The sequence below is a fragment of the Orbicella faveolata genome, unplaced genomic scaffold, assembly GCF_042242905.1.
Source record: "Orbicella faveolata isolate gen_17 unplaced genomic scaffold, um_ofav_v1 contig_26, whole genome shotgun sequence".
NCBI classification, from domain to species: Eukaryota; Metazoa; Cnidaria; class Anthozoa; order Scleractinia; family Merulinidae; genus Orbicella; species Orbicella faveolata.
The window spans coordinates 1,259,312-1,273,173 of NW_028301554.1; the positions used below are offsets into that span (position 1 = coordinate 1,259,312).

The window sequence follows — 13,862 nt, forward strand, 5'->3', positions numbered from 1 at the left end:
GACAACGGCTTATATTTCGTTTTTCCATTCGAAACTGAACGCTGTCGTTACATGGTTAGCCTGAGCACGGGTTTTAGAGCCATTGACGCACTGAACAGATCTAGACAATCGCGAATTTCGCTGGTAAAATATAAATTGATTTTTGACTCGACGTGGTCTTTCGCGTCGCCGTCGTCGTTGCTTAAGCCACCTATTTAGTTATCATGGCGCTCTCCGGCCCACGCAATTGACATAAAACCCATGATGGCAATTTCTAAACAGACCATCGATAGCTATGGCGCAGTATAGTCCATGGAATGGGTTGATCCTCATTTACGTCCTAATATCTACAAGTTATTTCGAAGCGACTTGATTAACGCAAACTTTTTCAAACACTGTAGCAACGTAACCTTTATTTTGCAAAATCCCGGTAAAGAATCGATACATCAAACAACGGATTTTCCTCACCTAGTCAGGGACTGTTTACGAGCTTTCAAACGCAAATATATTATTTCCTGAATAATAAAAGAAAACACTTATTTCTTCGTCCATGTCTTCGTTGATTTTTACTTTCAACAGAGCTTTCTCTTTACAGTACAGATGAATCAGCCTCCATATACGTCGTAATACAGGTGTAATACAGTTATCATCCCAAAAGATTTGGTTAGGTCTGCGCAAACTGCACAAAAAAATAACAAAGCATGTAAAGTTACATTTGCGTAATGACGTCACAACATGTCGGTTGACATGTCTTGGTTTGAAGAAATTGGTAGAAAAGCTGTACACAAATCCGTCGTTCTCGTTTTCGAAAATTAGCCACGGTTTTTAGCTGTTTTCAACGATTGCGATTTCGGTTGGAAAAAATCGCTGTTTTCCAAACAAATCTTACTTTTTTCTATAATTTCCAGTGTTCGTATAAAATATGATTTCTTTTTCTTTTCGTTCTCCTATTTATTACTTTCTTTTCAGGAGTACTGATTTAAACTCCAGTTGAGTTTTCTTAGCATCTACGGTTTAAATATCGCAGCCCCAATTCTCAGTATAGTCAATCTTCATTATTGACGTGAATCGAATGAGCGCAGTCGAAATAGCGAACAATTGCAACAAGCGAGAGACTGGTACGTGTTCGGAATCTATAGCTGGTGGCAAGTAGCGTGAATTTCAATTCGGGATTTTTGGCCACTAACCACGTGTTATTAGGGTAGTTAGTGGCGGATCTAGGTGAGGGACCCGGGGGGCCGCCCCCCTTACTTTGGGTAAAACAAGAAAAAATCGCAGAAGGAAGAGAAGCCGGCAGGGTAGGCCCAACCCCCAACCCCTCCCCTTAGCTCAAGGTCTGGAATGATTTCACAAACCCCGATTCTTATATGCTAATTGGAATCCTTAAATGGTAATGTGCAAGAATTAACAATAGAGCCAGCACGTTCTAAAGTACACCGTTCTAATTTCCAGATGGTTTCTCGCAAACACAAACAACAATGCTTCCAATGTTTTAATCTCTCTTTATCGAGCAGAATCGCTCTAGATCTCATTTCAATCTAGGTCTCGCTTGAAACTTGAACCGATTTAGAAAGCTTAGCTATGTGCACCGAGCAAAACAGGTTCAAACAGAAACTATATTTCAGTGGTCAAAATGCGTTAAACAAACCTTACATTAAACAGTTCAATTAAATAACTGAGAACTGCCCGACTAGAATAAATATTAAGCAAAAACATGGCTTTTTTCTTCCTTATTTCTTGGCCTTGTCTAAATAGGTATTCACTTTTGTGAGCAAGTCGTTCACATTGTTCATGGTGTCCATGGCGTTCTGACACATTTTTTGATGGGCAAGTTGTGCTTCTTTTGCGCGATCAATCTTTCGCTTCTTCTCGTCGTACCTACCATTCTCTTCTTCCGAACTATCCAATGATGAAGCGACCAATTCATTGTCAAGTTTTCTTTTAACAGCTTCCGCTTTTCGTTGACATGGAGTCATCAGCGTGGAATACTTTTATTGAAGCTTTTACCTTTATCCTAGTTGTTTTCAGAACGCACCGACTCTTCTTCGATTTCTGCGTCCCATGGGCGCCATAAATTTGACATTTTGAGAAAAGCCCTGCTTGGGACTTCCTAAAAGGATGACTGCCAGCGCAAAATGATGTTTTTCTTTTAAAAAAAAAAAATTTTCACACGTGCAAAAGATGCAAATTCGTGGAATCACTGTTGTAAATAAAAATGGACGCACAAGAGATCCAAGCGGTGGTGTTTAATATTTTGGCATTTTTGTTGCTTTTAATATCAGCACTATCACTGTAGGAATACTCAACTAGTGATGGACAATGAAGGACATATCCGCTTTGTTCAGGCTGGATTCCTAGGGCCGGGAGCACGCACGATGCGGTTTCCTTTCGACTGATGGAACATATTGGTCCAGGGCGTAACTTGGATCTACCACCCAATGCAAAACTTCTGGCTGATAAGGCGTATCCAGATGGTGGGTCACTACTGACACCCGTAAGAGCTAACCGGATGTCTTTATTAAATAACAGGGACAGAAGGCGTGCGCGAAGGTTTAACAAGCTTCTGTCTGAGAGTAGGGTAAAAATAGAACACGTTTTTAAGGAAATGAAAGCTTACAAAGCGAGAGGTCAGATTTGGCGGCACCCACGCTGGCTCATGCCTGTGTGCATGAAATTAGTTGCCCTTTTATCTGAAAGAAGGGCGAGACTCTTCAAAACAGTCCAGAAGATACGGCAAAACGTAACTTCAACAGTTCTCCACAAATGTCCACAAATGCGCACACGTTCTATTTACGTACTGAACTGTCTATAGACGCACAGTAATTTTGAATGCCAAAACGCAATTAGTTCTTTTTTAAGCACGTTTTAGCGTGTGCACGTAATCATCCGAGTTATTTCTTCTTGTCATCGAATAACAGACATATTGCAGTTGTTGAAGCTAAGCTTTATGAACGTTTCCAAGCGGCATCTGGATTGTGAACACAAATTGCTTGTAGATCTGTTCAATGAAAAAGACTTTAAAAACATCGTGTTTATTTGTCTGTTGTAGGCGCACGTGTGGAAGTTTTATCTTTTTGTACACACTCATTAGCATTCAGTGGAGGATTCTAATTAGCATATAAGAATCGGGGTTTGTGAAATCACTCTACTGGTAGTATCATAATAAGAACTGTATTGTTTAATATAATACAATGCATGCGTATTCTTAGGTGCTTTGTTACAGTGCATGTTACAGACATACCCATTATTGCAATTCGGATTTACATTGCTGGTAATTAATATCTCCGACTAATCCCAGCTGAAGTTACACATTGTTTTTAAGAAGATAACGACCAACAGCCAAGATACGTTTGCTTCACTGCGTGATGGTTTACAAGATTTATAATCTAGCTTAATCTGATATATGCGCCAGCAGATCACATTAGTAAGGGAATGCCTGGACTGTTAGTCCCGGGGGGGGGGGGTGGATACCCATATAAAAAGCACGGGCTGCTCGTCGAATATTTTGATAGGAACAAAAGTGTAGCAGCTCTTGTAAGCTTGTAATTCTCTTCATAGTTAGCAGCTGTTATTGTTTTAGGGCTAGGGTCATTGTTTCTGTTGTTTGTTCTACTCTTCTCTCAAGGGGTATCAAGCCATTCATGTGAGACCTTACGAGAGCTGCTACCTCACCCTAAAAGAACCCCGAAGTGGTAAAAAGATCCTGTTTTGTGGGCGTGGCTTACATTTTTTCTCCTCTGAGAGGTACCAATTCTTGCATAACTCATTAAAGCCTGTCCTATTTCTTCGGTTCAATACTCGGAAAGGTGCCGGAACAGTTCCCACTGTGGACCTTTTGAGGCTTAACACCCTAAGAGGCACCAAAACTACTTTTTTAACCCCTAAAAGGTGCGACAAGCACCCCCCCGTCCTTTTTATATGGGAGTCCCCCTCCGGGTGTTAGTCAATGAGAAAGGAGAAAGCAGTGACCACAGCGTATGATAATAAAAACATCAACTAACTTTATTTAATGAGGCTCGACCAATTACGTTGGTTCTTTTACAGTTGACTTTAAAAGTAAAATATAAAACTACGAAAAAGATATTACAATATATCAAAGATATAAGAAAGCAAATGTATTACAAACGTATCAATGTAAGTCGTAATCATCCAAATGTCGTCGACAGCAAATTAACGATCGTGACATGGTAGCAAAAAGTGCTTTAATATATGTGTTTACTTTTCCTAAGACTACCTAAGCTAAGTCATCGTTACATCTTGCAAATGAAAATAACATGGGATATTCCTACAGGCAGAAGAGACAAAAATCGACTTTCTACAAGCGCGGCCGAGGAACTGAACTTTATTTACACTTCTTAGTTTTTTTTTGTTTTGTTTTGTTTTTTTTTTACTACGGTTTACTAAAACATTTGATTGTAACTGAAATAAGTCTATAAGGGAGATAGGACTTTGCGCGCGCTCTGATTGGTAAAAAAAGCCATTTTTTTATCAGAATATAAAGAGAGAAAGCCTGTTTTATTGTTTTTCGCCTCATTACCTCTAGTCAACATTTTTGTTAGAGATGGAGAAAAACATTTTCTTTGTTTCTACTCGCGACGTGTAAAATCTATATCATAAAGCAAATAAAGAAGCCTAAGCCTTGTATTACACTGTGATAACACACCGGACATTTGAGAACACTCGAGAAATGTAGAAAACACTCCCCTGCGACTCGTGTATTCTACATTTCCCTCGTGTTCTCAAATGCCCGTCGTGTTTTATCACAGTGTAATACACGGCATGTAAAACTTAAACACTGGGCCGTTTTACAAGGAAGAAAGCTCTGTGTGGTAGGAGGGTTTATCAATAACAGAGAACCATTTACTTAGTACACGAAAAGTCTTGGGCAGCAGGGTGCCCCTTTGTGAAACAGAACTTGTTTTGAAGGCATGGAGAATATATCACTACCCACCCCTAACTGGGATAAATATAGAGACGTGAAGAGAATGAACAAACCTTAGGTGGCCAATGTCTGCTGCGGTCAGAATGGACAACTCTTCTGATATAAACGCTAAGTACAGGCTGGTTCGAGGAGGATGGGGGTAGCCGTTCCACCGGCGACGAGTTTTTACCATGTAAACCAGCCACGCGTTGATTTAGTTTATCTTAACGACCCAAGGTTTTCAAAAAAGTTCATGGAAAAACTTAAATTTGCTGAATCCTCTTGCCAGTGATCTTCAGTTCAGTCCTAAGCTCAAAATGCCGATTCTCCCTTCATGTTGCCATACATTTCAGTTGATGTTAGCTCCGAGAAATTTAAGAGTTCATCAAGACAATATCTGCTAGTTGATGATTTTCGTTCTTCTCATCACCTGTCTGTTTAAAATTTGATGGTCATGTAAGAGGAAATCAGGACTTGATCACTTATTACTGACTACTTACTTAGTTACTGATCACTTGTTACTATTTGCCTATCGCATTAAGAAGTCTTGTCACGGAGTTATTCCACTCAAAAATTAAAATGTCGCTTTGACTCAAACTTGTTCGTACTCAGGACACAAGTCGAGGGGAAAATGCCTCGTGACGATCATCTTGGATTTCAGTGTCAGACCCAAGTACAAGGCTGATGCAAAACGTTTCTGTAAGAACAGGAAAACAACCAGTTACTGTGAGTAAGCAAAAGACTCACTCGCCAACTGAAATGGCTTCCTTCTTGATGTAAACAGGGTAAAGTCCCCAGGGGACTCCTCTGTAAAAAGGACGGGGGAGCTTGTCGGAAATTTTGAAAAGATTCCCTAAGAGGTACCAAGATCCTATTTTGTGGGCGCGGCTTGAAATGTTTTCACCTCTAACAGGTACCAATTCTAAATCAACGCACACACTGACACTTCCGCCGTACGACGTATGAGGTTAAACACCCTAAAAGGTACCAAAACCGCTGTTTTAACCCTAAAAGGTACGACAAGCACCCCCGTCTCCTCCGGGGGGGGGGGGGGGTTAAAGTAGCCTCAGTTAAGCCTTCATTAGAAATTAAAAACGCCACTTCCTCAGTTGTATGAAGCCAATTCTGGTTCTAAAAGATAACACCAAAAAGGTCTGGGTTTTACTTGGGGAGATCCGAAAGACTAAAACGAGTGCTTATTGGCCATGGATTAACAAACTAACGTACTTTTAATTCACTGAGAAATACGCCAGTGGTTGCTATCGACCGTTATAAAATACCAGAGATATTACGCGCGCTCTAATTGATCAATAGAGTTGACAAACAATTATTGCATTTTACGGTTAAACAACAGTTTCTGAATCTCGCAGCGTTAAAGGATAGGACGCAAAATTGACTATTACAGACGATTTTAGTACAATCACTGATGAACTATTGATTATGAAAGAATTTCAATGTATTTCATATTTTTGCATTTTTAACCGCCTTTGAAAAGGTACCACATCGCCTTCCATCATTGGCCAACCTTTTTTATTAGAATACATAGGCCTGGCTGCTAAAATTCAACCATCAGACGTTTAACCCAGTCGAGAGTTTATCACATGGTAAAAACTCCTTCCATTTACAAATAACTTTTCTGACAGTGCATTGTACACCCTCCAAATTAAATTAGTTTATATTAAAAGACATCCTCAAATAGTTGAAGCAATGTTCAAACAGAATTGGCATGATTTGCCGGGATCTTGCCACTTCTAAAGAAATGCAAGTTAAAGTATACTGGCTTCAAAACCCAAGAATGATAAAATTATTGTTATCTTATCTGAAAACTTACCCTTATTTTCCAAACTTAAATGACACGTTATCTCCAATCAACATAAATGGTGCCCACTGCCTCACTTCAGACCAGCCGTTACTCCGCATCCATTTCATGGCCTCGTGAAGAGATTCACCGGCACTCTCTCCACCAACAAGATGCTCGTAGAAGCGACTCATGAACTGCTCTGTTGCTTCGTCCTCTAGGGCCCACAGTGCCACTAACACTGAGCGTGCGCCAGATCCTATGAACGCTCGAGAAATTCCAATAACTCCCTCGACTCTGATCTTCCCACGTCCACTGTGACAACAACTAAGTACAACAAGTTTGGCTCGAAGTTGAACTTCTGAAATGTCAGACATTGTCAAAAGGTACTCTTCTTCTGTAGGAAACTTCTCAGTAGATCGCCCGGGACAGAGGACAATTTCTCCCCTTTCGGCATCACCATGTGCGGCAAAATGTATCAGACCTGCTGAATGTAGCATTTCAAGCACCGCCTGCTTGGTTGCTTTCTCTCCTAACAAAGGCTGAACACCCAGCAGTCGCCCAATCATCTCTGCCTCCTTTCTTGCAAAGGGCAATGGTTTGAAGGTTGTACGACGACTATTATAACACACTCTACCAACCTCAGGATCACCGACTATCAGAACACCACACTGACTGTGATAGTCAGTAGGACTGTCCTGGATGCATTTGAGAGTGGTCAAGGAAGGAACAATGCGAATCCTAAACGTGTCTGATAAGTACTTTCCACTGTCATCAAGTAAAGCTGGAAATGGAACATGGCACAAGCAGGGATCAGGAACAATGATGATCTCGGACCCCTCAAGTAAGTCGGCCACAGGAGCGATGATCATATTGTAGAACAAGATTAGATTCAGTTCGGAATCATCCTCACCCCTTCCTTGTCGCAAAGCTGCGAGCTCCTCCTCATGAGAGACATCTGGTTTTGGCTCAATATCATTTAAAGATCGATCTTCGCAATCCTCTTCGGGTAAAATACCAAAGCTGCGGAAGCGTTTAGCAAAAAACTCTTCCAAGCTGTCAGATGATCCGGCAGCGATATCACTTTCATTTACTGTTATTGTTCGAAAATGCATGACTCCGCTTGTCTTGATAATCCACAAAAACATTGCGTTCTCATAATTAGAGAAATACAGACAAGAGCAGTTGCTTTCATGTTTCACAATATTCTCTATGCCAATCCAAGATTGCTGATCAGCTGAGATTTGCCTTTCAACAGAGTACCGAGTTGCCATCAAGTCTGCCAAGGCCCTAGCGCGTGTCAGCTCTGTAACATAAAGGGCTTTGTCAGGATTCCCCGAAAAAACAAGGAAGACAGCGAGAATCCGATGAGGAAAGCTGCGAATATCTGAAAGCGATACTTTAAATTGATCGTTGTCTCTTAGAAAAGCACGCAAACTTTCGCTTGTTTCCATGCTCAAGACCACACACTCAAAAGCTTCCTGGATCTTTTCTTGGGCTATCTTCACGACTGTAAGTTTACAAAGGCATGCAAACTCTTCGTCTAGGTGTCCAAAATCTTGATTAATTGAAAGTGCCTTCTCGAGATAACCTTCAGCAACGACAGGCTCACCAATAAAATGAAACAATGATCCTAAGTTGAAGTATTCTGCTGCTTCTCCTTTTCTGTCACCAATTTCTTTACTTATCACAAGTCCTTTCTTAAAATATTCCTTAGCTTTTTCATATTCACCCAGAGATTGAAACACAGATCCTAAGTATCCGTAACAGACTGCTTCTCCTGCTCTGTCGTCAATTTCAACTGTGATTGCAAGTGCTTTGTCAAGATTTTCTTTAGCTTTCTCATATTCACCACGAAATAGAAACTTAGTTCCGAAGTGCATGTAATCTCTTGCTTCTCCTTCTCTGTCACCAATTTCATGCCTGATCGCAAGTGCTTTGGCATGATATTCTTTAGCTCTGCCATATTCCTGAGCCTGTTGAAACACAATTCCTAAGTTTCCGTAACAGCATGCTTCTCCTTCTTTGTCACCAATTTCTTTCTTGGTTGCAAGTGCTCTCTCAAGATATTCTATAGCTTTGTCATATTCACCACGAGATTGAAAAATAGTTCCTAAGCTCGCGAAATCTGATGCTTGTCCTGCTCTGTCACCAATTTCATTTCTGATCGCAAGTGCTTTCTCAAGATACTCTTTAGCTTTGTCATATTCACCACGAGATTGAAAAATGTTTCCTAAATTCGCGAAATCTGTTGCTTCTCCTTCTCTGTCACCAATTTCATTTCTGATCGCAAGTGCTTTCTCAAGATACTCTTTAGCTTTGTCATATTCACCACGAGATAGAAACACAGTTCCTAAGTTTCCGTAACAGCTTGCTTCTCCTGCTCTGTCACCAATTTCAATTCTGATCGCAAGTGCTTTCTCAAGATACTCTTTAGCTTTGTCATATTCACCACGAGATCGAAACACAGTTCCTAAGTTTCCGTAACAGCTTGCTTCTCCTTCTCTGTCACCAATTTCAATTTTGATCGCTAGTGCTTTCTCAAGATACTCTTTAGCTTTGTCATATTCACCACGAGATCGAAACACAGTTCCTAAGTTTCCGTAACAGCTTGCTTCTCCTTCTCTGTCACCAATTTCAATTTTGATCGCTAGTGCTTTCTCAAGATACTCTTTAGCTTTGTCATATTCACCACGAGATCGAAACACAGTTCCTAAGTTTCCGTAACAGCTTGCTTCTCCTGCTCTGTCACCAATTTCAATTTGGATCGCTAGTGCTTTCCCAAGATACTCTTTAGCTTTGTCATATTCACCACGAGATCGAAACACAGTTCCTAAGTTTCCGTAACAGCTTGCTTCTCCTTCTCTGTCACCAATTTCAATTCTGTTCGCAAGTGCTTTCTCAAGATACTCTTTAGCTTTGTCATATTCACCACGAGATCGAAACACAGTTCCTAAGTTTCCGTAACAGCTTGCTTCTCCTTCTCTGTCACCAATTTCAATTTGGATCGCTAGTGCTTTCTCAAGATACTCTTTAGCTTTGTCATATTCACCACGAGATCGAAACACAGTTCCTAAGTTTCCGTAACAGCTTGCTTCTCCTTCTCTGTCACCAATTTCAATTCTGATCGCTAGTGCTTTCTCAAGATACTCTTTAGCTTTGTCATATTCACCACGAGATCGAAACACAGTTCCTAAGTTTCCGTAACAGCTTGCTTCTCCTTCTCTGTCACCAATTTCAATTTGGATCGCTAGTGCTTTCTCAAGATACTCTTTAGCTTTGTCATATTCTCCAAGAGATTTAAAGTTAGCCCCTAAGTTCCCGTAATCTGCCGCTTCTCCTTCTTTGTCACCAATTTCAATTCTGATCGCTAGTGCTTTCTCAGTATATTCTTTAGCTTTGTGATACTCTCCAAGAGACATAAACACGGTTCCTAAGTTTCCGTAACAGCTTGCTTCTCCTGCTCTGTCACCAATTTCAATCCTCATTGCAAGTGCTTTCTCAAGAAACTCATTAGCTTTGTCATATTTACCAAGAGATAGAAACACAGTTCCTAAGTTTCCGTAACAGCTTGCTTCTCCTACTCTGTCACCAATTTCAATTGTGATAGCAAGTGTTTCCCCAAGATATTCTATAGCTTTATCGTATTCACCAAGAGATTCAAACACAACTCCTAAGTTTCCGTAAGCGGCTGCTTCTCCTCTCCTGTGACCAATTTCTCTCATGATATTGATCGCTTTCTCATAAAGTTTTCCTGCCTCTACATATTTAAAATGTTTTTCATAGATCATGGCTAGTTCTAATAATAGAATGCCTTCATCTTCGCCTGTTTTTCCACGCTCTAGGTAAATGTCAAGAAGTTGCTTGCCGTATTTTATGGCATTTGTGTAATCAAAGGTGAGACAATACGCCATGAAGATTGTTTTATAGATAGCAGTGCTAACTAATTTAACAACCTGCTCCTCCTTTTCTTTCGGCATCACATTATTTACGAAAATCAAACATTCTTTACAGATCTCTATAGCTTTTGCACCCCGACCGGTGTTGAGAAGGAAAGTTGCAATAGCCAAACCAACACAGATGACTTGAAAAACGTAGTCTAGATTGTTCATTTTGTCCTCTTCTATAAGCCCTGTAAAAAGAAAATACCACTCAAGCTCTATAGTGTAAAATAACATTATACTTTTGGACTTCTCTTCTCCTACGTGTATAAATGAGTACCGGCGAACTTAATGCTGGAGGTGAGCCTGGTATTGGCTCCTAGCTGGCCGTTTTATGCAAGATGGGACACGTTGGTTTGACTCAGACTAGGTTTTCACCTCGTGCTCAGACTTTGTCAAACCTTTCCATTACAACGAAAAATAACCTGAAAAAGTCTTCTCGAAGTCATTAATAGTTCATCAAGTTTAAACAAACGAAATCATGACCGTGACGGTGTTTGGATATCTGAACTTTATTAGCATAGATTTTCACGATTTCATTTCTCCGTTTTCTCCTTAGTTTTAGTTTTGATTGAGAAGATATATCAAACACTCAAGACAGTGTTTGACCACATATCCAAATACCTCGAAGTTCATCAAAAATACTCTGCTGCGCGTCGTATTTTCAACTCTCTTCTCGGTGTTTGAAAATGTGGTCAAACACGGTCTTTCGTGTTTGATATATTACATAAATCCCCCGTTTCTTTACTGAATGTGTTATCGACCGTGAATAGGAGGGATCAGTACTGCAAGCACACTTTAATTATCTTGACTCCTGTGCAGGCCGAAACCGGCCTTGATGAGCATTGTCCTTTGTTCCATTTCTGACGTCAACACCTTTGACCATAATCGGCATTACCTCTACTCAAGGTCTGCAACAGGAAAAGATCTTTCCAATAATGCCCAGATCAGAGCGATTGGGTTAACTGAGCTTGAAATACGCGCGAAAAGGCTTCGAAATTTGAGTGAAAAAACTTGGAGGAAAATTTGTTCGATTAAGCTTCACTATGTGATGTTATGAATTTCCCAAAGATATATTTTTCAACTAACAAGGCAAAAAATACAAGATTAGGTTCTTACCTCAGTCAGGAGCAAATCACTATGAGCGCGCAGCTACCCTATATTCTGGTCACGGCGTTTTCACAGACCGATCTATTTTTTGTTTGAATTTATCCCGAATTCAGACCCCCATAGGAACTTCAGTGACCAATCACAAGCACGGAATTTATTGTTAAATGACGTCATCATTACACCGGTAGAAGTGATGGGCTCCTCATGTAAGGTTGGCCATTTTTTTCCTTAGCGGTGCGCGCCCATATTGACCGAAACTGACCTATTTTGCGGGAAAAGAAGCCTAAAAATAGACCTGTCTGTAAAACTGCCGTGATATAGGTTTAGTATGGGAGTTGCACGCTCCTAGTGATGGACTCCAGCCTCAGGAGAGTTCCCTTGGAAAAGTGCATGGCACCTACGAAACATTTGGGTGTTTCACGTAATTCCAGGAAAACCGATGATCATATAACGAATCTGTTTGGCGGTATGCGAGATGGGTTTTAAAACGCATAAAAATTGTAACGCCGAGATACTGAATGTAAACATCTTCAGGTTTAAACATGATTTCGCTCTCCGGCAAGTGGAACGAAAGACTCTTTTAAAATCAATGTCGGGATATGGAATAAAAAACAGTGAATCGCGATTCTTCTTTAATTCTCCCTCAGAAGCTAAAAGTAGCTCAAGAAGCCCGAAATACGCATCGATAGCTACAAGTCACAAAATCAACCTGTTCAGATTTATTCCTTGTTATACTCAGTGCCTCATTCCTCCCAGCAGGGTAACGTGATACGCGTAAATTGTCTAGCTTGATGCGCCATGGACACCAGTGTTATCAATCAAACAAAATCAAACCAAGTTTTACCGAACAGTTTCGAGTTTAATTTGGACTGGTTGAAATAAATGAGAGATTAGTTTTTCTTACCACAGTGAAGTTCGCACTGAAAAAAGTCGAAACTGAAACTAAACTAAAGTTGGCGAGTCTCAAAATTCCGAGAAAAAGTATCATTACAAAATCTAGAGAAGTTTTAATGGATTTAAATCAAGCTGTATAACAACGAATGAGTTCGAGTTTGATCGGTAAGTGATGTTGCTTGTACAGAACATCCCGAAACCGACTTCCGTATAGGTCGTCCAGCAAAGCCATGCAGTGCATGTACACGGTAAAGAACATTTATTTGTAGTGTCATGGTGCGATTTGAAGTTCTACTTGGTGCCGGTAGGTGGGCAGTTTCTGTGTCAACTAAATATAAAGGTGCGTTCTTGATCATTGTAGTCTATTCATAAGCTTGAACGTAGGGAATCCGAAGAAGTGGTCGGGCGGGTCATGTAGCATTTCCTGAGGCAAATCATTAATAGACTGCTAGCAGATTTGTGCTAGCAGAGGTTTTAAATCCGGGAACTCTGCGTCTTAACTCGGCCAAACATTACATCATTTGAGGAGGTTTTTGTGATATCTCGAATAATATGTTAAATGTTATCGGTGGAAGCCCAAATAATGCATTGGTTTGAACAAAATAACGACTAACTTACCGTTGCGCAGTAGCCTGTGTTCAGCCGTTCGTTCTCCCAAACAAAAACTGTAGAGGTTCGTTTGTGTGTTACTGCTTATAACTGTGTTGCTAGCATAAATTATCCATCCTAAAAACCATTTCAGTTTCGCAGCATCTGACGTGCCAAGCGGAAACAAAAGAAACGAAATGTTTGTCTGCGCGTGATCTTTGCAGAAGATCATTTGAAAACCAGAAATATGATTAATAAGGACATAATTATAGAACATGAGCGAGAACTTGGTAAGAAAGGACAAGCTTTTTTCATGTAAACTATCGGTAAAAAAAATGAGTCGAGGAAGAGTGGGCGGGTAAAATTCCGACCTAAAAAAAGAAACTCTTTTTCATCATGTAAACACATATTTAAACATTGACTTATTGTAGTCAGTAGATGATATTGTAAGCTTGTGGAGCTTCGGTTATTGAGTGCTTTTACCTTCATCATTTGAAACTGAAAGATTTTACATGTGATTCAATGCAGTGGCCACCAACTGGCCATGAAAACTTCACCGTATTAACGGGGTGGCCGTATGATATTAACGGGGTAGGATCAAATTTCATACTGGTTTATTTTAAGTGACTTC

General features: G+C 40.3%; 1 protein-coding gene across 1 annotated transcript; it reads right to left on the reverse strand.

Annotated features, from left to right (window-relative positions):
* Window positions 1–4,338: 4,338 nt before the first annotated feature.
* On the reverse strand, window positions 4,339–13,552 carry LOC149107542 (uncharacterized). Its single transcript, XM_089295149.1, has 3 exons — window positions 13,262–13,552; window positions 6,732–10,830; window positions 4,339–5,597 (listed from the first exon to the last, which is right to left on the reverse strand). Exons 1-2 carry the CDS (start codon window positions 13,506–13,508, stop codon window positions 6,734–6,736), a joined length of 4,344 nt encoding a protein of 1,447 aa, XP_089151275.1. The 5' UTR covers window positions 13,509–13,552; the 3' UTR covers window positions 4,339–5,597; window positions 6,732–6,733.
* Window positions 13,553–13,862: the final 310 nt, after the last annotated feature.